This window comes from Pygoscelis adeliae, unplaced genomic scaffold (genome assembly GCF_000699105.1).
Source record: "Pygoscelis adeliae isolate BGI_AS28 unplaced genomic scaffold, ASM69910v1 Scaffold26, whole genome shotgun sequence".
Taxonomy (NCBI): Eukaryota; Metazoa; Chordata; class Aves; order Sphenisciformes; family Spheniscidae; genus Pygoscelis; species Pygoscelis adeliae.
Genome location: NW_008825104.1, coordinates 974,164 through 1,000,769, shown reverse-complemented (window position 1 = coordinate 1,000,769; position 26,606 = coordinate 974,164). Strand labels below are relative to the sequence as shown.

General features: G+C 36.8%; 1 protein-coding gene across 1 annotated transcript in view; it reads left to right on the top strand.

Moving 5' to 3' along the window:
- The window catches only part of SMARCA2 (SWI/SNF related, matrix associated, actin dependent regulator of chromatin, subfamily a, member 2), an 89,040-nt gene that overhangs the window by 31,662 nt on the left and 30,772 nt on the right, over positions 1 to 26,606 (top strand). Inside the window, exons 17-24 of the mRNA XM_009327221.1 lie at positions 1,332 to 1,439; positions 3,874 to 3,960; positions 4,882 to 4,928; positions 6,262 to 6,428; positions 9,415 to 9,578; positions 11,966 to 12,193; positions 15,720 to 15,797; positions 19,279 to 19,497. Coding sequence (XP_009325496.1) covers positions 1,332 to 1,439; positions 3,874 to 3,960; positions 4,882 to 4,928; positions 6,262 to 6,428; positions 9,415 to 9,578; positions 11,966 to 12,193; positions 15,720 to 15,797; positions 19,279 to 19,497 — 1,098 coding nt within the window. The remainder of the gene's footprint in view (positions 1 to 1,331; positions 1,440 to 3,873; positions 3,961 to 4,881; positions 4,929 to 6,261; positions 6,429 to 9,414; positions 9,579 to 11,965; positions 12,194 to 15,719; positions 15,798 to 19,278; positions 19,498 to 26,606) is intronic.

Genomic DNA, 26,606 nt, shown 5'->3' with positions numbered 1-26,606 from the left:
CTTAGTGACAGTACTCAAAGGAGAGGCTTTTTTAAGATTTCTTTCTCATCTTTACAATGTTGTGAACACTATTACTGTTGTGACTCTCTGTTCCTTCAAATGTCAGATTCTCAGTATCCTCAGAAGCATTTGTTTGAGAATGAAACACACTTACATTTAATATTACTGAAATCTTTATTTCTACTCAAATTTCTGGCAGTTAGAGCCACTGTATTTGATAAATCCATTAATAGGCATTGGAGGAGGAGGATTTAGAAGTTGCATACACACTGGTACTCAGAGGACCATGTTTCTTTTTGTTTCTACTATCTTGTTTATGAAAAAAGCAATTAGTCCAACCATGAGGACTGAACTTGTTGACTGAAGCCTGTTAATTGGTTTCATTTGATCTCATAAATCTTGGTAAAGAAGCCATTGAAGAAATAGTCACTTCTCTTTAATGAGTTCATCCTTCTGTCTTTCTGAGAAGAAAATAACCTGATAATTTTTATTCCATTTATTTATTAAACATTAGGAAGCTTACGCTTTTTCTTTTAGTCACCACTGGAAAGAATTCTAGCCACTAGCATGGCTTTATTATGTGACTGTTTTTATTTTACATAACTTATTAAAAACATAGTGACTGTAATCTGGAAATTGGGTAATAGAAAAAAATGGGTTAAATTGGGGTATGAAGTCTTTGTATTACTGGATTTAAAGATAGCGTGCAGTCAAAAACTGCTTTAAAAAATACAGTTTTAAAAAGCTGAACAAGAAGTCAAACTGTATGTGGGGATCATACAGTACTTGATTAATTCCCTGTGGTTTTAGTTGATGTTGAAAAAATGGCATATTTCTATGCCACCCTAGGTAAGTATAATGCTAATTAGACACTGTGAGGGATGCTTATTTGCTAGGTATACAACGATGATATTTTTATAATGCTTTGCTTAATGTTTTTATAATGCTTTACAGACATAATAAAGTCCACAGGTTATTAAACATATTTTTTTTTAAATTCATGTTAAACATAAAATAAAATGAATTTTTAATTATATTTTTTAAATTGTTAAAATAACAGAATGAGAAAAAAATATGTTTGGCAATTTTGCAGTTACATTCTTAGGATCCAACTGTTTCATAGTAGTTGTGACTCAGATAATCTTTTGAGATACTCATTGCTGTGCTTGCAGTTGGATTGCTGCTCACTGAAATCATACGTGGTGTTAGGGTACAGATAAAAGGTTAGTAGTTTTTTGGTTTGTGTTTGGATGACAAGAACTTGCAGTTAGATTCTACTAACATTGTTATGTCAGTGTGTTTATGGTTGTTTTTTTTTTTTTTTACACTAGGTGGAATATGTGATCAAATGTGATATGTCAGCTCTTCAGAAGATCCTGTACCGTCACATGCAAGCCAAGGGAATCCTTCTCACAGATGGTTCTGAAAAAGACAAGAAGGTACAAAAGAAAGACTAAAACATGTAGGAAACGATGTATTATGATTAAACATGTTAACAGTATGATTTCTGCTTTATAAAATTAGTACGTAGACTCTTACTGCAGGTATCTGTCATGGGAAAAGAAATCTCTATCAGACATGCTTTTGTTTTACAAGACTGCAGCTCGTGCTCTCTGTTCACAAGAAAAGATACAACTTGTATTCACTGTAGTTACAGTGCCTTTCTGCAAACAGGCAATGTTTGAAAAAACCCAGCATTTCCCTTGCCCAAGTTTAGTCCAGTAATGTACCTGAATAATTGTGATTGTGGCAGTGCTGGCTACAGGACATTATTCATCTTGTCTTTCAGAGCTCATAGTTAAGTGTAAGTCTTGTTGCGGCCAGCTAGGGCTATATGCTTGCATTCATACTTACAAGATGGGTTAATGACAAAGTTCTTCAAGAGAACAATAGGATTCAAAGTCATATAGTCAGATTTAGACTATGTATTAGTGAATGTTGATTATGCCATCATGTGACTCGATCCAGTTAATATAGAGGAAACAAGTTGCCATTAATCAGCTTATTTGTGTATGCACTTTTCACATTACAATAAATGTGAAATACCTTGAATGGGCACTGCGGAACAGCTGGTGTGTAACAGTTTGTATTTGCACCCTGTTATATGTATATTACTGATGCAGTGCAATCACATACTGTGTTTCCACCATCCTTTTGCAGGTTGCATTGGTACAATGGGTGACTTTTTTTATTCAATATCTTATTTTACCCTCCTTATTTTGTGCAGTCAAATTGTTTCCTTTGCTGGTGCTTATTCAAACTCCAAACAAGGCTGGTTCTTATTGTTGGATATTGATACTCATCTTCATAGTTTGAGCACTGTGTAAACATTAATTTTTGTTCCTCTGCTGTATTTTTAATGTAATTTTGTAGTTTGATGTCTTTACTTTTGTCCTACAAATTTAATTTTGTATCACAGTCTTCTACTTCCTTCCCTTTCTGGTCTCTTTCCTTTCTTTCACCAGCTCAGAATCTTCTGTCGATTTTCCTCTAGTTGCTTCTCCATCCAGCTTTTTGCTTAACCAGTTCAAATTGCCTTTGCTGTCTTCTGAACACCTCCCTCTCCTTCCCCTCTCCCCAAGGGTCAATAATTTTTCCTTTCTTGCCACCCTTTCTTAATTAATTTTTTTCTTCATCTGCTTCATCAAGCTGTGTTATCCATGCTACCTGTTGCCAGCAGAGGGAGGTGGTTGTTGAGAACGCTTGGCTTCAGTGATCAAACTACTACTGTGTTAGGAAAAAATCCTGTCTTTCAGCTCTGGCCTGGAACCAGCTCAGACTAGAGAGAATTAATTACGCTGGAAAGCTCTAGGAAATACTCTTAGAACAAATATGAACTGCATTTTGGAGCAAATTTGAAAGGATTTTGAAAAGAACAAAAACAAGTTTTAGCTGTGTGGAGTACCCCCTTCAAACGTAAAATCTCTGCTCTAGATGGGAGTTATGATTTCACTGTACTTTCCTGGAAAGAGTAGAATATTACTAATATGTAATATGATCAAATAGTGTACTTTTTCCTAGTTTTACTATTGGAAATTGCTAAATTGTTTTGGCTGAGATTGTTAAAATAAATCTGAATTAGTCATACAGTAAGCTTGGAATATTGCGGCCAGTCTGATTACATTTTCATAACGTTACAACGAAGCAAAGTGGCATCTGAAAGCAACAAGTGTTTCGCAATGTTAATATGATATGATGTTCTCAAACTTGTATCCACCAGTTGCAATTAGTTTTTAACCATGCAGTTTAGTCTAGCACAACTGACTATTGCCTGAAGTCTCTCTTGGTTCTAAAAAAGATTCACTGTAGAGTAGGTTTTGAGAATATACTTTGTTAAGTATTAAGATGACTCAGGAGATTTGGTTATCTCTAGCTTTTTAGCTGCCTGTGGCCCTGTGTTTTACTTGGCCTGGAAAGAGAAACCCATATATTCAGTTAACAGATAGGAAGAGATACTGTAGAATTGAAAAGCATCCGGCTAGAATTGTTTCCTGTTAGAAGGTTCAGACCAGATGGAATTTGTATGGTTTCATAATAAACAGTACAAATAAGCAGTATGCAGGACAGTAGATGCTCTGCTTTCCACTGCAAATACTGCAGGTAGATACATAATGCTCTTCGTGGATTACTTCCAGGTCTTCCTTTTTTGTTAGAGAGCATCCTTACGCTAGATGAATTTATACAGCAAGACAACAGTGCAGTAGCCCCTGTTTTTTTGTTGTTTTGTTTTGTTTTGTTTTCTATTAGTGATGCGGTGTTCAGGTTTGGGGTAGAAGTATTTTTATGCCTGCATTTAAAAATATGTTTCAAAAGCTTCATTAATAAGATAAGAAATTAGATTAATCATTTGATTTGCATTCTTTGTACCCATAGGGGAAAGGTGGGGCAAAAACTCTTATGAACACTATCATGCAATTGAGAAAGATATGCAATCACCCGTACATGTTTCAACACATTGAGGTAAGACCGACAGGCTTGATTTTGAGAGTTGTTTTTATTCAGATGGCTAACATAATAGAAAACTGCTATTGAAGCTTATGTGTGTGGGAGAGGACATCTCTGTCCACATAATTTGTGCTGAAAAGTACACATTTGAAAAACACGATCATTACAGTCCCTTATTTTTAGAAACAAATGGACCAACCGCCAGGTTTTTATTGGTAATCTGAAGTCTAGTTTTAAAGCATTTATTTTGTGGAGACACTGTCTTTAAAAAAATGAAGTTTTTTTTTAATTTAAGACGTTCCAGAGCAACTTAATCTCTACTTAGACCTAATTTATGATGTAGAGACACTAGTTCAAAATGCCAGGTGTAGGATCTTTATAATTAGCAGGCTCCGAATCTTTTACAATATCAACCAAAATTGTCCTATTCTATCCACCTTGTTTTTTCAGCAAAAATGTACTACCTATATAGCATCTCTCATTAGGACCCAAAGTACATAAATATATATCTGGAAAGATAGAAAGTGTCATAAATATCTGGAATGTAGCTACATTTATGAATGAATAGTTAAGTACCTACTGTGATGTATTATCATTGTAGTTTTCACTCTTTGTTTTCTTGTATGCGAATTAATTAGAGTAATTTGGAAATGGATCTTCCAGTAATTAGTATAAATTAATTAGGTTCTACTGTATTTGTAATCTGGTAAAATGTATGCTGACAGAAGTTACTTCTGCAAACCATGAATTTCAAATAATAGTACTACAGGAAAACATTAAGCAGAGCACTGTTGCTGCAAGGTGGATTCCAAGAGTATGAACGTAATGGAACTCAAACCCCAACACGCATATATTTAATTTAATTGATATAAGGATGCATAATTTTGGGTTACTGTGTAGTTTGTAATAATCTGTTTATTGCTTATAACTATGCAGGAGTCCTTCGCTGAACATTTAGGCTACTCAAATGGTGTCATCAACGGGTAACTCTCAGTTTTTCTCCTGTTCATAATGTTGTATTGAAACTAACGTATGACATTATTTTTCTAGAAGGTACATGCTAACAAACCTGAGCAGTTTATAGAAAGGCAGAGGAGGCACAGGGCACATATCTAAAGCAAAATATAACAGTACCAGAAGTGTTAAATGAGCTTTTTATGACCCTCCATCTCTTCCAGGAGGACAGGCAGAGAAGATTGTAAACTTCCTTTCCCCTTATTATGAAATAGCTTAGATACCACCTGAAATTCATTGGAATGACTCTTCAGAGATAACAGTTGGGATTTTCTTCTCTTTCTTGTTACTTTGCCTGCTGCTTTTCCCTCTTTACCATCTTTATTCCAAATTAAAGTAGCATTTCTTCCATTATTTGAAATGAAATAGATCTAAATTTTGTTCTTGGCACTTTTTTGTGCAACTGTGTAGAAATGGATGCTTTCTAAAGGAAAGGTGTGTATCTTCCACCTGACCCCCTTCCTGTTCAGGTGTTAATGACATTTCTTTTTTTTTTTTTCCTTAACTAGTATACCAGACTACTTGTCTCCAAAACAGTTTAGTCTTCTGCTGATTACATATGTATGCATATCACAAGGCCATGTATCTTGTGGAATTAAGTATACTGTTGCTAATGATAAATTGTACTTTGAGAGTACAGACTCAAGGTTAGAAAAAAGTTATGTGAAATTTGTTTTTGTAAAGCATATCACTGTGATGCTGATTTAGACATGCTGTTTACTTTTATTCACTTTCTCAGTTATGACTTGAATTTCAGTGCTAAGAGTCTGTTTTGCAATTCATAGCATAGAAGACAGAAGAGCAGCTAATCAAAGCCACTGAACATTGTTCAGGACTGCTAAGGTTATATGACTAAAGAGTATATCCTCTGTCAAACTCCTCCCATTATCTCTGTATATTAGTTCAGTTTGGAATATTTCACTTTCGTGTGCATGGTAGTTGAGTGGAAAGGGAATTGTTTCTAACCTGTGCCTGATGAATACAACTTAGAGCTGCAGTAAATTCCAGTTGAAAGCAAAACTAGCAGGTGAATGTCTTAACCGATAAAATGGTTATCTAGCTGAGAAGTAATGTTTGTTTTGATAAGTAATGAAACAGAATTGAGTTTCACAAAGGAAGGTATTCTGTGTGGTGTTTATTTTTTTATTTTAATCAACACAATTTTAAAGAGAGAAAAGGGCTATTAGTCCTGGTTGTCTTAAGTAAATTAATCTCTCTGTGATACTCAGACACGATAACGCCTAAAAACTTCTCTAAATGTGGGTTCATTGTGGCATTTACTGTGCTTTTTCTCTTCAACAGAGCTGAACTTTATCGGGCCTCAGGGAAGTTTGAGCTACTCGATCGTATTCTACCAAAGTTACGAGCTACTAACCATCGTGTACTTCTTTTCTGTCAAATGACATCACTCATGACCATTATGGAAGACTACTTTGCCTTTCGAAATTTCCTTTACCTGCGTCTCGATGGTAAGCTCAATGAAAATAAAGGATAAATAATAAATTAGGAGGTAGCATGCTTCATCAGTTTGGGCATGGGAGACTTGGGTTCTCTTCCTAGTGTATTCTTAGCACACCAGTGATGTGATGTCACTATACAAAAGCGTAAACAGGTTCAAAAAATGATTTGACAAATCCATGAAGGAAGAGTCTGCAAGGGTATTTATCATGACATTACAGCAGTAGACCCTTAAGCTGCAGCTTACTAGAATTTTCCATTCTTATAGACAAGATACTGAGCAAGATGTACTTTTGCCTTTCTCAGTGCAGTTGATCTTAAGCAATTCTCTGTCTCCCTGGCTCTTTGACTGTTTTCTTCCATCTGTTTAACCTGCAAACCATTTAGTCGAGGGATTGTTTGGATGTACACTCAGGTCTGTTCCTGGAATGCAGATTGTGTAGAGATTTGATGTTTAGGGGCTGATCTCTTTTTCAAACAAGATTTAAAATCCAAGGTCCCAATCAGTTGTCGCTATTTAAGTTGCCTGAAAGTATTCTCATTATGAGAGATGATAATGCCAGTGTTTTGCCTAGATTCCAGTGGAATTAATTAATTTGTACCTGTTTAAAGTTTGACTGCTGTTCTCCACAGGACAGCTGAATTTCAGTGACAGGTGAAGTAGCACCTGTAGTTTTCTTCCTGAATTTCACAGGAAAGTCAGTAGCCTTAATTACTTTATGTGTAGATATGTTTTATTACCTTTGAATGAAAAGGTGGTTTAAAAACATAGTGGAGTAATATTGAAAGGAAAATAACTAGAAATAGCACATCCCATCTGAGGCGTAAACCTGTTTGAAAGAGGTTTCCATTTTGGCCTTCTTCCATGTTGATGATCTCTGCCTCATACTGACCTTCTTAAATACTATTTTTACTTCATGTATTTATTTCACACATTATAGTATTACATAGGGCCAGCAGCATTTATCAGAATACCTGTTTAATAGAAAAGCAATAATTTAAGAAAAATATAAATAACAGCATGAATAAAGTGAGAGTTTAAGGTCCTTTTGAATATTCTTTTTACAGCATTTTAAGTGGACTCTTTGCTTTATGCTTTATTTGGAAGAAAAAGTAATGCTGAGAAGTATTCGCATCCTTTACAAATATTAATGAACATAAACTTGAAATGCTATTATCCTCAAATGTAAAATGGAGTAATGAAACTGAGACACAAATGAGCTGTCTCTCTGTGCTTTTGTCTTTGTCAAAACTTGCTGAAGAACATAATACCATGCTAACAAAACCCTCCTTGCACCTCTGGCCTGCAGGTGTCTTAATGCTTCCATTCAAGAAAGATGAATTATATTACATTTAAAATGTTTTAAATTACCTTACACCATGTATTTTAAAATGAATTCTTTTTCATGCTAGACTGTCTATGGCAATAAGCAGTATGGTAAATAGAGCTCCTTGTTTTCTTTAAGGTTTTGCAGGTAATTCATTGAATTAGTGAATGAACCCTGTTTTCTTCTTTTCCAGTTTTGTGATGACAGATACCTTCCATGCTGGAATGTAATACATACATAGATTCTATCCAGCTGTCTTCTCACATAGAGTGTTTTCTACCTAAGTCATGTGCTTCTTAAGGGAATGGGTTTCTGTGGGCCAGCAGTTTGGCTGCGTGTACTGAGTCTGACTGGGATGAAGTTAACTTTCCTCCTAGCAGTCCATACAGTGCTGTGGTTTGCATTTGTGGCTGGGTAGGGTTGATAACACACCAATGATAACACTCCAGTGTTTTGGCTATTGCTGAGCAGTGCTTGCACAGTGTCAAGGCTTTCTCTTCAAACCACCCCTCCACCCTCAAGGCCAGTAGGCTGAGGGTGAGCTGGTACCCAGCCGGGACAGCTGACTCAAACTGACCACAGGGACGTGCTTAGCAATAAAAGCTGAGGGAAGGGAAGAGGATGCAGGGACATTCCTCATTACAGCATTTGTCTTCCCAAGCAATCATTACGGGTGCTGAGGGCCTGCTTTCTAGGAAGAGGCTGGACATCTGCCTGCTGATGGGAAGTAGTAAATAAATTCCTCTTTTTGCTTTACTTGCATGCATAGCTTTTGCTTTTATTAAACTGCCTTTATTTCAGCCCAGGAGCTTTTCCATCTTATTTTCTCCCCCTGTACTGTTGAGGAAGGGGGGTGGGGGGTGCGGGGTGTGTGGAGGGTGGACATCTGACAGCCAGCTGCGGTGAACCCACCACAGTAACAGAAAAACTTAATCTTTTGTGCATATATTGATACCGGAATAAAAATAGCAAACATTCTTTGGCTTTCAGTTACAGACAGAAGTGTAAAAAAGGTAAGGCAAACAGTGGACCAGGCTAAGGTGATCCATATAGACTGTTGTTGAAGTACATGATATTCATCCAGTCGCCAGAGTGCACAGGGCTTGGTTTTTACTTAGAACTTTGTCTACGTTTTCACCATGATTGAATTCTTTGCCTGCTCTCCCTCAGCCATTGTACACCATCACCCTCAAGATAGGACATTTTAAGAATTTTCAATCCTTTTGTATTAATTATGACTCTGAAGACCAACACTGACATTTTGATAAATCTCTAAGTAACTTTTAAAAATATTTAGATGCTGTTGTGGCCAGAAGGAATTAATCAAAACTGGAACTCTTTTTCATTTGTGTATAGTAACTTCAGCTGAAATTTATGTGAGTCATAAAAAGGCATAACAGTGTTAGCCAACATTTTAAAGTCCACGTTTGAAATGTCAAAAGAAATACTTAAAAGGGGTATTTAGAAATCTGTCTCTTAGATGTGATAGGCAGTTGACCAAAACATTCGTGGCCAGTGTTTATTCTGTATTGTGGAAAATGTGGCAAAGATGGCAAAGAGCAGGTAAGCTAAAATTTCCTTTCCAAATATACCTTTAGCAACTGACATTGTATTTATATTATTTCAGTTCACGTCTTTGTTATAGGGTATTTTTTTTATTCCTTTTCAGGCACAACAAAATCAGAGGATCGAGCAGCTCTGTTGAAGAAGTTCAATGAACCTGGGTCACAATACTTTATCTTCTTGCTGAGTACAAGGGCTGGAGGGCTAGGCTTAAATCTCCAGGCTGCTGACACTGTTATAATCTTTGATAGTGACTGGAATCCTCACCAGGTTATTTTTATTTACTTATCTTCAGGAAATGTGCAAAGAATTCATGATGCTTTTTTGGGTCGCTTCTTTAAATTGGGGGTATAGCCTGGGGTGAAAGGAGTAGATCCAGGTAAGTCATAAAATGCTGCTTCGAGAGAAATTAGCGAGGCAAACTGCTACAATCAGGAAATGTTTTGGTTTGAATCAGTGAAATAATTCTGTGTCTGTGTGTATATTTTATCTGAGTCTCAGGGAATCCTGAGAGCTAGGGGCCTTATAGACCTGCTTCATTTGTATAACTGTACTCATTCTTTAACCCTTAGGACATTAATAAGTAACTCCCCATTTTGGTCTTCGGTAGGTAGGTTGCAATATTTTAGTAAAGCCTGTGCAGAACACTGCCTGTCTCAGGAAATTAGTGGTTGTATGAGTGCAGCAGTCTTGCCCTGAGACACTGAACTTACACTGTTGGTGTGGTTGGGTAGTAATGAGTACGGATCACCAGGAAAAGAGGGTATGAAACCACTTTGGCTTATTTAAAAAGGCCAGAAGAGTTAACTGAAGTCTGTCTTTGTCACTTAGTGCCCTTTTTTTTTTTTCTAAGAATGTAAGTTAGCTATGTACTTCCATAGATATCTATGCGTGTGTTTTCAGCTATTGTGCAAATATGTGCAAATCACATCATAGTCAATGGCCACAAGTAAAAGTAAGGGAAGTGAGACTAAAAAAAGTTTTGCATAGAACTTTCAAGGCAGCACTCCTATAGATGCCATGGTGACCAATTTAAAGCAAGACTTAAGAAATTCGGAGCAATTATATTTAGAGGTTTTAAAAGCAGCTCAGAAAGCACTTCATTCTTTGTATTTTTGTTTGTCTTTAGGTCATGTGTCACAGACAAGTTTAATGCAGAGTACTGTATATTTCAGCAGTTGAATAGCAATAAATCCTTGCAGTATAGTAAAAATTACAGAATATTTTCTGGAGTATTCAGTGGGCAGATTGCTAAATTACAAAATCATAGAATTATAGGACCATTTAGGTTGGAAAAAACATTTAAGATCATCAAGTCCAGCCACAAACCTAACACTGTCAAGTCCACCACTAACCCATGTCCCTAAGCACCACATCTTCGCTGTCCTATTGCTTATTACCTGGGAGAAGAGACCAACACCCACCTCAGAACAACCTTCTTTCAGGTAGCTGTAGAGAGCAATAAGGTGTTCCCTCAGGCTCCTTTTCAATGCATGCAGTTTCTGTTCTCCTGCAGATGGGAGTGATTTGTTCATTTTAATGAGCAGTGTGCTAAAAGAGGACAGCTGGGGGGGCGGGCAGGAGGCAGGTGGAACTTAAACAGCGTTATTTCCAGAAATAAAAACTTCTGTTTCCTTGCTTCACCATTTTCCTGTGCTTCTGAGAATGATTATATAAACAAATTCATATTGTAGCTTCATCTTCACTGTTACTGCAAACTTCAAATACACCTTTAGGTTGCAGCAGCTGCATCATATGTAGTGCTTGGGAGGGGAATTGTGGGAGGGAAGAGCTAACAATGGTAGCAAACAAGGTGCTGGACTGAAATAGGCAAACTCATTGCATTTTCTTTTTTTTCTCTACATTAAGAAATTTCTGTGTTGTGAAGTAGCACAAAACTGTGATAGAATTTTGAGGTTAGGTACCCTTCATTATATGACTATGCTGAAGTTGAAACACATCATTTATAGGAGTTAATGGATTTCTCTTTTCCCCAAAGAAAATAGATAAGATTTTGAATTAATAAAATAAATTCTTTACTTCCATCATTACTAAGTGCAATCACCTGACCAAAAAATAGTTACATTGATTCACAGTCTTGTATATATGAACTTTCAATCAGCAAGATCATATTTAAGCTGTTTTAATACAAATATTCCAAGTTAAAAGTCAATTCAACAGATCAAATAATTTTAAGCTAACTTATTTAAGAATTAGCAACAGCCTTTAGTAGATAAGTTTATGTATGGGTTTTTCCTAGTAATTTTGTTGCTTTCTTTTCCTGCAGTCAAGAGATATTTTACTGCAGGATTCATTCTGACTTGGAAGGTCATGACCTTTGAACAGAAGGGAAAAAATAAATACATCAGCCCTTCTTAGTCACTGCACATGCTTTCAAGAAGTTTTTGCCTTACTGCACATACACTGTACAGAGCATGTCCATGTTTTTTCCTTTCAGTTTTACCCCTACCTGGGTCTGATGAAGTTTTGGGAGAGAAAACAATGAGGAATGAACCACATGAATTGTGGTGGACTGTCATTTGAGTACTTCCTTTTTATACCAAAAAGAATTCAGCATTATAATGTCCTTTAACCAGAGAACGATTTCTGTAGCACACTTACAATATAAATCACTCTCTGTGTTCTTTGCCTAATAGGACTTGCAGGCCCAAGATAGAGCTCACCGAATTGGTCAGCAGAATGAAGTTCGAGTCCTGCGACTGTGCACTGTAAACAGTGTGGAAGAGAAGATACTTGCTGCTGCAAAGTATAAGCTGAACGTAGATCAAAAAGTTATTCAGGCTGGAATGTTTGATCAGAAATCTTCAAGCCACGAAAGGAGGGCCTTCCTACAGGCTATATTGGAGCATGAAGAAGAAAATGAGGTAAGGTAGTTAGAAATAATCAGTAAGAGGATGTTTCAGGAAGTACTGAGTCATTTTTTTAATCAGTTACAAAGATTGTCATCTCCTTTGAAATTAGAAATTTCATCATATTCTTACCATCCAGTCAAAGAAACAACTTCATTTTTCTCTCTTTTTTTTAGTTGCAGTAATAGGTTATAATGTAATGGTTATGATGTAATAATTATGATTAAATCTTAGTGTAGAATTAGGCATTGCAACTTAAATCCATTCTGCCCTTTCATAATTTTGGCAAAAAATTGTATTCAAACAAAGATTTTTTCCAAAAGAGATTATAAAAGAGTTCCTAAGTCCAGTTTATATGATAAACTAGATAATCTGATTTTCAGACATGCTGAGCAACTAGCACGACCTAGGTTCAATCATGAAAGACCCTGCTTACTGTGTTTCTTTTGGATCCTGGGTTAAGATCTGCTTTGATGTACTTTGGGCTTAGGGCAAGTCAGCAAAATAACTGTTTCTTTCTGGTGCTGTATCCAACCTGGACTTCGGGTTACCACTTCCTATTCAAGAAACAATTAGCTGTTTAAAAACAGCTGTCAAGTCTTTCCTTATGATAGTGGGAAGTGAGGTTATAGAATCACTGACTGTATGTCCCTGTCTTTTCATTGTGTTTTCTCTGGAATTGTGATTGTGGAATGGTGAGCCCCTTCTTTTGCCTGTCACTGCAGACTCTTCTCCTAAAGTGAACAAAATTCAGCGTTTGGATGAAAGCCGCATTTGGGAGAGAGTGTATAAATGTATCAATTATACTGAAGACACACACAAAAAAATCCCATTCTGCAATGACATTTTCCCACCTTGAAAATATCCTGTACTGGTTAAAGACGCAGAGATTTCAAGCCTAATTTTGCCTCATGAGTATGCCTTGTACATCTGAATCTGGTGGACACTGAAAGAAAAGATGATTCTATAGTCTGTGTTTCACAGGCATCCTTCATTATGCGGTGTAAAGTTTCAAAGACCAAGGAGTTTACTTCTTCAGTAATTAAACCTTCTGTGTAAACTCTTTGTCTTGTGCATTTAGAAAAAGCTAGTACATCATTAAGATAGAATTTCATATTGTTGTTTTAGTATTTTTCCTAAGAAATGAAAGAAGAGTGACAGTTTTATCAGTACAGTAATTGTCTTTTATTTAGGATGTGAATGCAGAAATGGGATGATGTATATGTACCATTTTTGATTAAGTAAAACTGTAGTTCTCAAGCAGCCAACACCATCTATATGAACTTCAAACCGATAGAAATTTTCAGTAAGCCTGTGGTTTTGTTTTTAAAATATATGTAACTTTGTTGTGTTTTCAAAGGCCTAGAAAATATTTATCTGAAAATGTTTCAAAAGTCAGGACTGTAGTTCAGGCCTGGTTGACATGCCTTATTTCATAGATGACTTCAGAGCCATCTGCTTCTTGTGTGTTGTTCAAATACACTTGGTCTGCTGTCCTGAAGCAAGCACAGTTTCAACCAAGGTTTGCTTGCCATAACCCAGCGTCAGTCTTCAAAGCAAGCATTGATATTGCAGTCTGACTCCTAACAGTTGGTCTGAAGCTGAAGCTTTCAAGTAGAATTTCTTTGTGAACAGAGACTATGCAAAACTTTGCCCAAACACTGAAACTGCTGAGGGAGTAAGAGGGATTGAATTTGCACCATTCTGCACTGGTCAGCCATTGCTTCCTCATTGCAACAACACTGGAAACAAAATTCGAGTATCAAATGAGAGATTGACAAGAAAAGGTAAACCTCTCAGTTAAAAGTTATGAATGTCAAAACAACTTTGACTTGCAAATACAGACTGACACATCTAATAGATTGTTTAGTGACCACCTAGTTAAATATTCCCATGCTAAGCATGCTTTAAACTTGTGTATCAAAGCTTTTCACACTTGCACGTAGAGCACCATACTCTATTCGTACTTTCTTAGTAGTTTTTGTTAATTCAGCATCAAAACTCCCCTTATTTTTCTTTCCCCTTTCCTCTCCTTTTTGCTCTGTTTCTTCTTTTAGCAGTACTAGATAAAGAGGTAATTTCTGTGTATTTACAAAGATACATTAAAATAATAGGAATGTTTGACAGGTGATTAGAAGTAACTTGTTCATGGAGGCATTTTTTGTTGGCATTGGTGTTTATAATTTTTTCTTCTGCCAAGCCTACCTGGCTGGCAACAGGATTATTCAGACTAACCACAGATGATGCGGACACTGTTGTTACAGCTTCTGCTGTGGGATCCCTTATTTTTTTCAGGTCACAAGTTGCACTGTTTGAGATGATAGGAAGCATGTGAAACTTCCATGAGGATCACATTCTTCACTGATCATAAAAGAAGGGATCTGTACTCTTTTGAGTATTTTCTCTGCGTGTGTAACTGTAACTTCCTTTTCTTGAACACTGAAGGAGCACTGACTAGAAGTGAGAAGAACTAGCTCTCTGTTGTTTTCCCAGTTGCTTTTTTCATATTAAAATTTAAATTACATGTATATTAAGGTACAGAGGTGTTCATTGGGAATTGCATTAAGAAATGTATTTTTTTTCTGAGGTGTAGAAATCTTGCCAGTGGAGGGAAAATAAGATGTGTGGATATAAATAAAGGCCTTTTCTGTTTATCTCTGGGAAAAAAAGAAAGCTACAGAATGTTAGTTTTTTGGGTGCTATATGCAGCATTCTATACTCCCATTTCACTGAGTACAAAACACGAGTTTTCATGAAAAATTCTAGGTCTGCAGCATACTGTAACATAGATTCAGTAAGCCCTATGTAGGAACCAGTCTGTAGTTTTATTGTTTCGATTGACCTGTTTGTCAGATTTGAAATGCCATGTACTTTCAGAATAATTCAGGAAGGGAAACTGAACGTTATGGACTCTGACTTTGTTAAAATGGGTATCATAGCTGTTCAGCTTTACATTTTTAGTTGAATTCTACAGTTCTACGTTGTTTTTCTAAGGACTGTTTCTGTTTTTATGAAATGATCCATTTTGTCTGAAGTCAGAGGTTCACATCTCAATTTGTAAGCAGATAATGGTCAAGAGAAAGAGGGATTCAGCAGGGTTTTTTTCCAATATCATGACATGTTTCATTTAACCAGGACTTTTTCATTCTCCTTGCTTTGACAGCAAAGACCTCATAATGCAGAATGGTATTTCTGAGGGAGTGCTGTAGAACAGTAGAACGGAAATGCATATATTTTAACTGAAGCACTAACTGTGCTTCTGACCCAGGAAAACCACAACCCAAAATTTCCTGGTTGCGTATTTGCTCATTTCCTCCTTCTCAATTTATGAAGGTCGTCGTAAGTCCCAGTCTTCTCTCTGATTATGTCTATCTTGCGTTACTTCTGAATCGCTGAACACTTCAAAAGTTTTAGTTTCATTTTGAGCGTTTCACACGTGTCGTGACAGAAGGAGGGTCAGTGCAACACTGACCTGATGGAGGCTGTTGCTTCAAGTTGCATGTAGCTTCTTTCTAATACTTTTATCCATCTGTGTAACCAGGAGGAAGATGAAGTTCCTGATGATGAGACTCTGAATCAGATGATTGCTCGACGTGAGGAGGAATTTGATCTCTTTATGGTAAGGATGATATAAGTAGAATATCTTCTCTAGTGTTTTTAACAAAGGCCTTAACCTTTTGTCATTCAAATTTTAGAAAACTTTGTTGGAGGAATAGGCTGTATTTACTTCCGTTGTTTATCTGAGGAAAGAAGTGTGGTCTGCTTAAATACAGTTCCTCACATGACAGAGAGACTTCAGAGATCCTTGCAGACAGTGTAGTGGAACAGTGCCAATCTGGAGGAAGAGTCTGGCACGACCTGAGAAATTTACAGTGCAAAACTGATAGTCACAGTTTGGCTTGCTAATTCTACAACGTACTTTTCTTTTTCAACATTTCTTCCAACTTTAGGGGTGAGATATTGGCAAGGATAACTACAATAACTTAACAAGATAGTAAATTAGTAGACTGACAGTGCTGTTTTCTTTGTGAGTTAACTGGTGTTTGCTGATGGTTTTGTCAAGGGCCCAGTTAGCTGCATCTCTGCTGCTTCAACAGTTGAACAGTTACCGAAGTAGAGCTAGTGACAGTGGTTCGAATGTGAGCAACTCATTTTTATTAGTACTTCCCTTTTTCTTAGTGCCACTACAACCCTGACGGAATAATTACTAAAATGGCAGTGTAGGCATGGCTCTTGCCTTTCAGTGTGTGTACAATGTGAGGACTGCTGGAGGACCTTTGAGAGTCACTGACACAGCAACAGAAGAATACTTAAGTACTGAAGGTGTAAAGCACCATCCCCTCTAATTCTGCAGAGGCTGCTTTGTTCTGCAAGGTGGAACAAGACAGACACTCGTATGTGCATGCATGAAAGTGTATCAGGTGGTGTCCACAGAAACAACCATTGATAGGACCACAGGTTTTTAATCCCTCACCATCTTCTGTTCAAGGATTCATCTGTAAAACTTCACTGTTTGGCAAGTGTGCAGGGGCCCTTTTTACATAAGTGGTAGTTGTTCAGGTGCACAGTTGGCAAAGTCCATAGTCCCCCATGTGGCCATGCCTTTTGTCATTGCTGACTTGCCAGTTTAGTCCTTTTGTGCTAAGTTTCATTTAATGTTATCTCAGAAGAACTGAAGTCCCTAAAGCTAGGCTGGACAGAAAATTAGTGCTTACAGACACCTGTCTTTTTAAACTTCCCTTCAGTGTTTCGGGTGTAAGGAGATTTACATGATAGAAACCAAGAGGTGGCCATTTGATCCAAAACTCAAAAAGGAATAATTTCAGCCAAATTACTGGATGAAAGTACCCTGAGTTCTGTGAAAGCAGATTTGCTGCTGGACAAAGCTTGTCAGTACTTCTCCTTCAGACCCAGAAGGAAAGAACTAATCCATGGATTGAAAGTAGCTGATGAATTTATGTCTGTTTGCAGGAAATTTGTACAACTTCATCTTTTTGGATTAAGTTTGAAGGCTATTAACAGCCATTTGGTAAAACAGTTGAGGGGTCTAGAGTGAAGACAGTTTTAGCACTGTGTGGACTGAATTTATGTTTTTCATATTAATTTATACAAAAGTTCTTAGAAGAGAGTAAAGAGTTGGTAGTAGGTAATAGAAATTTGAAGATGCAAAGCTAACGTGCTTTGAAAGCCAGGGGTTTAAAAATACTTAAGATAGAAAACAGCTATTAAAATACACTACCTTAGTGTTCAGTCTTTGTTTTAGAAATAGAAACATGGTCATTAGGAAAAAAAAGGAAGTTTCAGCATTCACTTCATATACTTAATGTCATTATAATACGATGTCCCTGACTTACTGAAGTTCTCTGCTAAATAATAGAGAAATCTATCCCATCTATCCCTTTGGGCCTTCTCTCAGTGCAGCTTGCTAGTTGCCAAGTTAGCAATAAACCAAGCCACATGTCTGGCTTGAATGAGACATTTTTTGAAATTAATTCAGATTGAATGGGATGTTCTTTAAAAGGTGAAATATGGAAGTCTGCTATAAAAAACTAAAGGCTATACAACCCATTCATCATTGTCTGAGGTAATGAAGGATGGGGAAAACCCCGATGTATTTATAGTTGCTTCTTGAATGTAGTTGGACCTGCAGACTGAAGACATGCATCTTACATTCTGCTTTTCACTGAGTTTAGAAATCAGATAGGGCACCAGACAAGATGATGAAGACCACTGTGCCTGAGGTAGTAGTTTGGGAATGCTTGTATTTGAGAAATGCCAGGATGAGAGAAGATTCATCATGTTCTACAGTGCCATCATTAAGCCTCAGTTAGTAAATTTGGCTAGATTTGAGCTGCCCCTATTGATAGATAATACCTCTGAATTTATGCATCTCTGTGTCTTGTCTAGGGGTGTAAAAGGATAATATGTCTAGTTGGCATCCTGTATAAGTGCAGCACCATGCACACAAGGGAGGGGTTTGTGCATAACTGGGAATGCTTTTTACAAATATTTACTGGCCAAAGCAGTAGCCTGTTCTGATGCTACAGCCAATTCTGGTGCCGGTCTGTTTATGTTAGTTTTTCAAATATGAAAATTAAATGCCCAGTGGCCACCTGTTTGTTTTCTCTGCTTAGCGACTGATTACTGAGTGTTTAAGTACAGTATGACTCTTCAAAAGGCCTATTTGAAAAGGCTATTCATATTATCTGATTTGGGCTTTTAAAAAAATGCAAATGGGATTCACAGGACCATAGGAGCCTAGGTCAACGTATAGTCAATAGGCAGAGGTGGATGCTTCCCCAGGATGATTATAAAGCACCTCACTGATGAGTCTACAGTAGGTCATGGGAGTGTATCCTGAGTATCCATATCTGTTTTCTGAGGTAATTGTTCACCACACTTGAAATTAATTTCTGTGATTGTTTCGATTTCGGCTTAAAGCCTTAACAGTGCTTTCTAATATTCTTAACACTTCACCTAATCTTATCTGATATTTTTTGTATGTGCCTAGTACAGCAGTAAGATCAGGAAAAATGCAGTAGTTTAAGCATGTTGGCTTTCTGGCACTGTGTAGGCAAGCTCTCCTCTGAATTTCTTAAGTCTCTCTCTTGTTTCCTTTTTTCTAATACCAGCTTTTAAATTTTCTTCTTCTGATATTCAGGCTCACAAAACTAGTATGTTTTCAGTTACTCTTTTTAATTGCATAAAAATAACACCTTATGGGGATGTTGTCAAGGAATGATGAGTATTTGCAGATCACATTTATGAATACAAAGAAACCATAAAACCTGTGCAAAAAAGGAAGAGAGTTGTTTAATTAACACAACACAACTGTGTTCTTGTGACCTGCTTTGTATCACTTAGCTGCTGTGTTGTCTCAGTTACTTCAGTAAAAGCTAATTATGGATTACTGAACTTGACTGAAAATCAACCATCAAGTGTAGCTTCTTCTTTTTATAGTTGCATTTTAGAAATATTTAGAACTATTGTGGAAGGACTTGGTTTAAAGTTTGAAGTATCATTAGATAGCCAGGAATTTCCACGGTTCACTTAATACTTGCTCTTAAAACTGTTTTATCCTTTCCCAACTGCCATTGCAGCGTATGGACATGGACCGTCGCAGGGAGGATGCCAGAAACCCCAAGCGTAAGCCCCGCTTGATGGAAGAGGATGAATTACCATCCTGGATTATTAAGGATGATGCTGAAGTTGAAAGGCTTACATGTGAAGAAGAAGAAGAGAAAATATTTGGAAGAGGATCCCGTCAACGCAGGGATGTGGACTATAGTGATGCTCTCACAGAGAAACAATGGCTGCGGGTAGGTTGTCCCTTTTACTTGTTTTTTTTTTTTACAGTTGAAATGTATTCATTTGTGGTTTTTTTTTTTTTTTCTTTTTGAAGACTGCACAGTTGCACCAGGGAGGGCACAATGTAGTAGTTAAGGCCTAAATATCCTTATTATCCAGCTTTTGCTACTGTGTTGAAGGCGTAAGTAAATTTTAAGCTGCATTGCTGAAACTTAAATCAGTGTTACTAAATACTGAATGAGGACTATGATAGCTTTCTATTGCAACTATTCTATTGTCTTGGATCTTGACATGAACGTCTTTAGACACTTTCGTGTGTGTCGTCTTAATTTAAGATACATGAAGAATTCTTTTATGGTGGAGAAGACTGGTGATCAGTGTATATTACAGCTTTCTATGCTGCAGAAGCTTAATTTTATTTTTTTAAATACCTGAATTTAACCCTTTTAAGAATTTGGAAACTTTCACATAAGTCTTCTTTCTCTCGTGCTGTTTCATTTCCAAGTCCTGAGCATCTCCACTGAGATCAAAACCCTTGCTAAATGATATAAGAATTTAAGACCTGAAAATAAAGATTTTAAACTTAACTCACACCAAATCTGTGATTTTGTTGTACTTAGGATTCTTGCCATTCTTCTGCAAAATACACATCTAATGAATTCTAATGCATGTGCCTTTTCAGAATGGTAGTAACTGGGGTGGTAAGGAGGTGAGAATTGATTGTTGGAAGGTCTTTTCAAAACCAGGAAATTTGATAATGTTATGATTTCCAAAACATATAGATAAACTATAGTATGTGCAAAACTAGTCTATGGGGTTTGCCAGAGTAAGTTTTGTCGTAGAATAATTACAGACTTAATGCCAACATGAGTATACAGTGTAGTTTTTGTGTGTAATTTGCTAAAGATAGGTAGAAATCTTACCTACTTCAGTTACAAATGTGGTGTTTGTGAGAGTGCATTGTGAATACTATGCTAAGAGCTAATCCAGATTCTGCTGCAGAGTGTGAAGCTTAGGGGAGCGAAGGTTTGAATTATACATCAGCTGTAAATCTAAGCAAGTTTATGAAACTATAGAAGTTTGATATTTGGCATTTTCAAGTAGTCAATGGAGAAGAAAGACCTAGAAACACACTCCTGCCTGGGCTGTCGAACATTTACCCTTTCCTACAATGGAAGTGCTTGCAGTATAGTGTACATCTACTCAAGGTCATTTTAAGCTAATTATGTTTAATGATGGAATACTCTGGCTATGGCAACATAGAAGTTAGCTTCGGCTTGTGTGTTTTGTGTCTTGAGTTGGCTCTGATATTTGTGTTAAGTGCTTTACTGTCAAAAATGGCAGCCCTAAAAAAGTCATCTAATCCATCTTCCTACTCAGGGTGGAATCATCCAGTCCTGTGTCATTTATAATAGATGTTCATCTGATCTGTTGTTCAAGGGCTTCCCTAGCAGTGAATTTAGAAGTCCATAGGGGAATGTATTTAACTGTTTGGCTTTCCCTTATATTTTATCTGAATTTTCTTGTTGGATTTTAAGCCAATTACTTCTTGTTCTAATCACTCTGGTCATGCAGAATGGGCTGCTACCTTTCTTTTTTTAACATTTCTTTATGTCATAGAAGAGTTGTTTCCCTGTTGGGTCAATTCTTAAGGTTTACAACCACTGCTCATTCAGTCTTTTCCCATAGTTACTGCTTTCTAGATCTCTTGATTGTTTTCACTGATTTCCCCTAGCTGTTCAATGTGTGACTGACATCTTTCTGCAAGTTTGGTCAAAAGCTAGACATCAAAATTACAGGTGCAGCCACATTTGAATAAGGAAGAGGAGTTCTTTTGCATGACTTCTAGGATACTTAAACCTCATGATCCAGTATTTCATTTTCTTAACAGTAAAGGTATTGACCCATGTTAAATTTTCAATTCAGTGTAAGCCTTTAATCCTTTTCTGTGGATCTACTTCTTCACCAGTTTTTTCAGAACCATGTTTCGTATAGTTGATCTTCTCTTCCTAGTAAGAGGATTTAGCCCTTGTTGAGATATCCAAGTTTTCTTCACCAATTTTAATTTTAAGCCTGTCCTCAATTGAACTTCTGGTCAGCTTGGTGTTCTTTGGCGATTTAGTGGGCATACTTTCTATTCTGTTTTCCTAAAGACACTAAAAACACTGAAAAGCACTGGGCCATTTGATAAAGAGCCATTAAGGAATATTCTGAAAACAATTTCTTACCAGTTCTTCATTTACTTGATAATAGTTGTTTTCATTGTTTGCTTTGGAGACTGTTGTGCGAGGCCAGGTCAGGGACCATGCTAGTCAAGATGGTACATATACTACCCCTTTTTCAACATGGCTTGTTACTCTGTTGAGAAAAACTAGTGTCCCTCCTCCTCCCTATTGAGTTGTTAAGCATGTTCTCAAATTAGCTAAGTTAAAGCTAAATCAAGATTGCTTCACACTGCATTGCAGTCACTACTGTGACACTATTGTATACGTACTTTAACTTATGCTTTCAGTTGGACTTGAGAGTGTGTTGAAACAAATGCAAGTGTAGGAACTACTAATACTTTTAGACTCTTTATTCAGAGGGATTGTATTTATAGCGTAACACTGCTTATGCAGGTTCAAAATAAAAACTCTCCATTGCATGGATACTGAAATCTATGTCAAGTTTCCTGAGTTTTTTCATTAAGTTATTTTCCGTGTGTGTGTGTGTGTAAAACAGAGTTCTTTGTCACACTCATTGGCCTCCCACCACCATCACTTTCATGTCTTCTTTGAGAATTTAAGTGTTTGTCTTTTTCTGTAATGACATCTCTGGAAGATCGTAGAAAAAGTGATAATAGTCTTGTACGACATTTTCAAGGGAATCTTTAAGTATATAAACGTATGAAATTGTGGTAGATAGTTCATAAGCATTTGTATCTTGCGGCTTTGTCACTGTAACTTGTAAGGTAACAGTATCATGCATATTGCATGAAAACTTTGATTTAATAATTTCATGTTGTCTTGGATGCAGTGAACTACTTATATCAGTAAAACTGGAAAAAATAGAAGAGCCATTAAGTTCTGAATTAAGAATGGTACTTTAATTCATAAGACATCCTTTTACCCATGTTCTGTATCGTGCCACTCTCCAAAGGTAACTATAGATACTTCTATTTTTATTGCAGTGTTACTGAAGAATGAGATTTATTTACCAGCATCAGGGGATGCCTCTCATATTTTCTCTTGCTGTGGCTGCTGTTACAGCTTTATAGCTGTCTTCTCATGGGGTTTTCTGGCATAATACTTTGCATTTCTGACTAGTAAATAGGTTTCATAATCCAGTCCTCAGCTGTCTCTTTTTCTTTGTGTCTTGGGGAAGTTGACTAGATCTCTTCCAAGGAGTTCTGCCTCAATCAGCAGCCACAACTCAGACCGTGGAGATCAGCTACCTGCTCCTTTTCAGTTAGACCTTGACCCCTCTGCTGATACACCCAACACTGAAGAGTCTAGTTAAGGTCATGGCAGAGCCCCACAGGATCTGCCATACACCTCAAGGTCTGTATGCATGCATGTATACTGACCAAGTATGTCAGTTCCCTTCTTGCTAGGAGGTCAAGTACCTGAGTTTGGAGGCAGGAGACAAAGTAATTACAGAAGCCAAACCTATGGACATACGTAGTGTTTAGTGAGATTGTGCTGCTGCCCTAAACAACCTGTAATTCAGTAACAGCCTCCCAGGGAAGCTGTAAGACACAAACGGGCTTCATCACTAGTTGTCGCTGCAGCCTGCTGTTCTGTAACTGTTGGGATGACAACCATATTTCCGGGAAAAAAAAAAACAGGAAGGAGGAGTTTGCTTCCTTATCCTACGAAGCATTTATATTCTGGAAGTATTTCGTGGTCTAGCAGTTTCTATCCCTGCACCACTTCTAACAGGACTGCAAAATAATTTGCTGGATCCCATGGCAGATTATTTTCTAGAGGGGTCATCTACTAAGGACTCCACTGCTTAGAGCAGGCTTCAAGAATCAGAGAATTTGTTTGAGAAGTTGTAGATTTGTGCTTGAGTAGTACAAGACTCTTAAGGCAGTTGCACCTGGATTCAGCTTCTCATTCAATTTAATTGCTGGCTAGGTGACATGAATAAAGTTTTATTCCCTAGTTGTGCAGTTCATTTGAAACAGCTTTGCATGTTGGCCAGGGAAACATATTTGAGTCCAAAATGAGCAGTGTCTCATTTACCTCATGCAGACATGCAAAAGTCAACTATTGTGGACTACTTGTTTTGCTGATCTAAAAATTGTAAGTGAAATTCAAGCATTTAGTCTGTAATTAGTCAATCTTAAATTTAAAGAAAACCAGTGCTGGCTTTCATACATACAAAATATCTGGTGAATACTGTTTAACATAATCATGACATAAATTTTATTTGCTTTTTTGTTTATGTTTACTAACTAAGGTAAATACGTTGTATAATAAATCAAACTACCTAGCAGGAAAATGTTGGGCATGTTTTCAACTGTTTTCTCATCAGCCGGAACTTTACATAACTTTTTGATTTTACACACACTCTAATAGTCTGTTTAAAGTTAGGTCTGGCATCAGAGGTAGTAAAGTTGGGCCAGCTTGTTACTGCAACTTGACATAAATTACTAAAAGTTTTTCAGTTAGGTTCGTTAGGTTTTCTGAGAGAGCTTCACTTTTATGTATACAACTTTAGAATCAATACTAAGAAGATACTTTAAGACACGGTTTTGTAAACTGTGATGGTGGTATTTGATCTTACAGTAGTCTTTGTTAGATACTGAAATAGCCATGTGGAAAATCAGCATTACATTTGATAATTGTTTTAGCTTCACTCTTCATCTACTGGTTGTTATTTTTAATTGTAATGGAGGTCTTTTATATAGTCTATATTGGAGGCTGAGATTCTGTGAAGGAGGAGAAAAGAAATGACCTTTTACCCAGTGCATAGTTTATCTGCATAGTTCATGTACATGATACCCCTCCACCCCTGTTTTTCTCTCTTCCTTACTCCTCTATACCATTTCTGGTTACAATTGCAAAGTTTCCTGGCTTGCTGCTAAACCTGTTTGACAGTCGAGTAAGTGAGTATTTGCCCACGGCATGTGAAGAAAATTGCGTTCTGATCTACACTCTGCTCTGTGGTATTGAATTGCAAATCCAATTGAATTTGTTAAGCTGTAGGGGAAAACAAGTCACGTTTGAAAGACTTTGTCACTGGAGGCTTAAAAAGTCCACCGTTCCAGTGTGTTGTCTATTTTGTGATCACCAATCATCAGGATGCCCCAGGTACTATTTTTTAATGTGCGAAATGAGGCTGATAAGTTTTATGCATGTGGAAGCTGATTTCTTGAAGGATTAGGAAGTTGGACATGACTTTAAGGCCTCACGAAGCCAAGCCGTTTTTATGTTCTGAGTATTACTATCTATTTTTCATGCCTTTCTCAGGAAATTCAGTTCAGAATTTATTTAAGAAAGGGAAGAAAATGGCTACTTTTAATTTGCAGTGAAATTATAACCAGTGAAGCCCCAGTGAAGGGACTTTTCTTGGCTTTGTATGCATGAGAGGGAATTTAAATGCATCTACCTGATAGCTTTGGTTCTCTATTTTGGCAAGATGGATTTGTTAGTTTATGAAGAAAAGAACTTGATTTATACTCTGGCTATCTTTTTCAGAATCTGGAGGCAGGATTGAGAGTATTAATTTTGCAAACTAGCAAAGTACTTTGAAATGCCTCTTCAATATTTGAGGGATATTCTCAGTAAGGCAATTTTTAGTGTCCCAGAAACAGTTTTTCTGTGAGAAAGACCTCAAGTTAGGAAATCTGAACAGCTGTTTCAGAGGAATACCTATCAGTAAAATAACTTGCCATATTTTCATAGGATTCTTTTTTTTTAGTCTGTGATTTTGTGCATATGATGTTACATGTAAATTACCATAACAAATCTTAACAAAGTTTCAGTTGGAATAGTACATGTATTCTCTCCTAGAAAACATTAGAATAATAGTGTCCTATAAACACCTTTCTGTATTTTTAAAAAATGTGAGTAGTATTGTTAAGATTAGACTAAAATAAATTCAATTTTCTTTGAAATAACTATACTTTTCTGACATACCAATTTTATATAGCCTGGCAGCCATGAGTTAAAACTCTGGCTTTCAGGCTTTGTTATATTTTTATTGTTTCAAGTGCAAAATTTTGCATGAAAAAATTAGGCCCTGTGGTTAAGATGCCTGAAATACTCTCCATGTGGAAGATCAAAATTCAAATCAACTTCCAAAACTGAAACAGAAACATAAAATACTTCACAGAATTGACAGAAAAAGAAAGTCTACATTAAAAGTTTAAAACATTATGTTGCTAGGGTCATTTCGGCAACAGAAAGAGAAGCAGCAAACATTTTAATACTTGGGTCCACTGCATTGTTATGTTCTCTGACATGCGTTGACGTAATAATTATAGGTTATATGCAGTAGCTGACCTTTTGTCACCTATCAAACTTTTGAATAGAGGCAGTAAGTTTTCCTATGTTGATTTGCATTTACAACGTGGATAAGAAGTTACCCATACCATTCCGGGCGTGTATTGTGGGCAAAGTGTTTATTCACTCTGCAAAAAGGGAAGCATTTAATATTTTGCCTTATCATCAGGAGCAAATTGAGAGACTGTTATTGTAAAGTGCCATCTTTTGAAGGCAGACCTGAGCAGGTGATGAGAAGCTTCACACTGATGTTTTCTGTGCAGTAGGCATGACAGGCAAAAGTAATCCTTTTGATGGATCAGTGTAGGTTTGCAGAGCTCTGCTGCCTCTATAGAAACCTGCAGTTTAAATTAAAGCAATTTGTCTCTTCTTGTATGTAAACAAGTATGGAAGTACTAACTTAGCAAATATGGAAGAACAGGAAAGTTTCAGAGTGAACTTCTAAGAAATTACTCAGCCTATCCTTAGGCATGTTGTGAGTGGAAGGCCTTAGGCAGTTAGCTTCCTGAGTCATCTTGAAGTACTCTGCCTGATGAGTAGAATGGTGTATTTCCTTACTCTAGCAATGGAATTTTAACTTTAAAAAAGGAAAATCTTATAAAAGTTTTCCAGTAATCGTAACCCTGTAA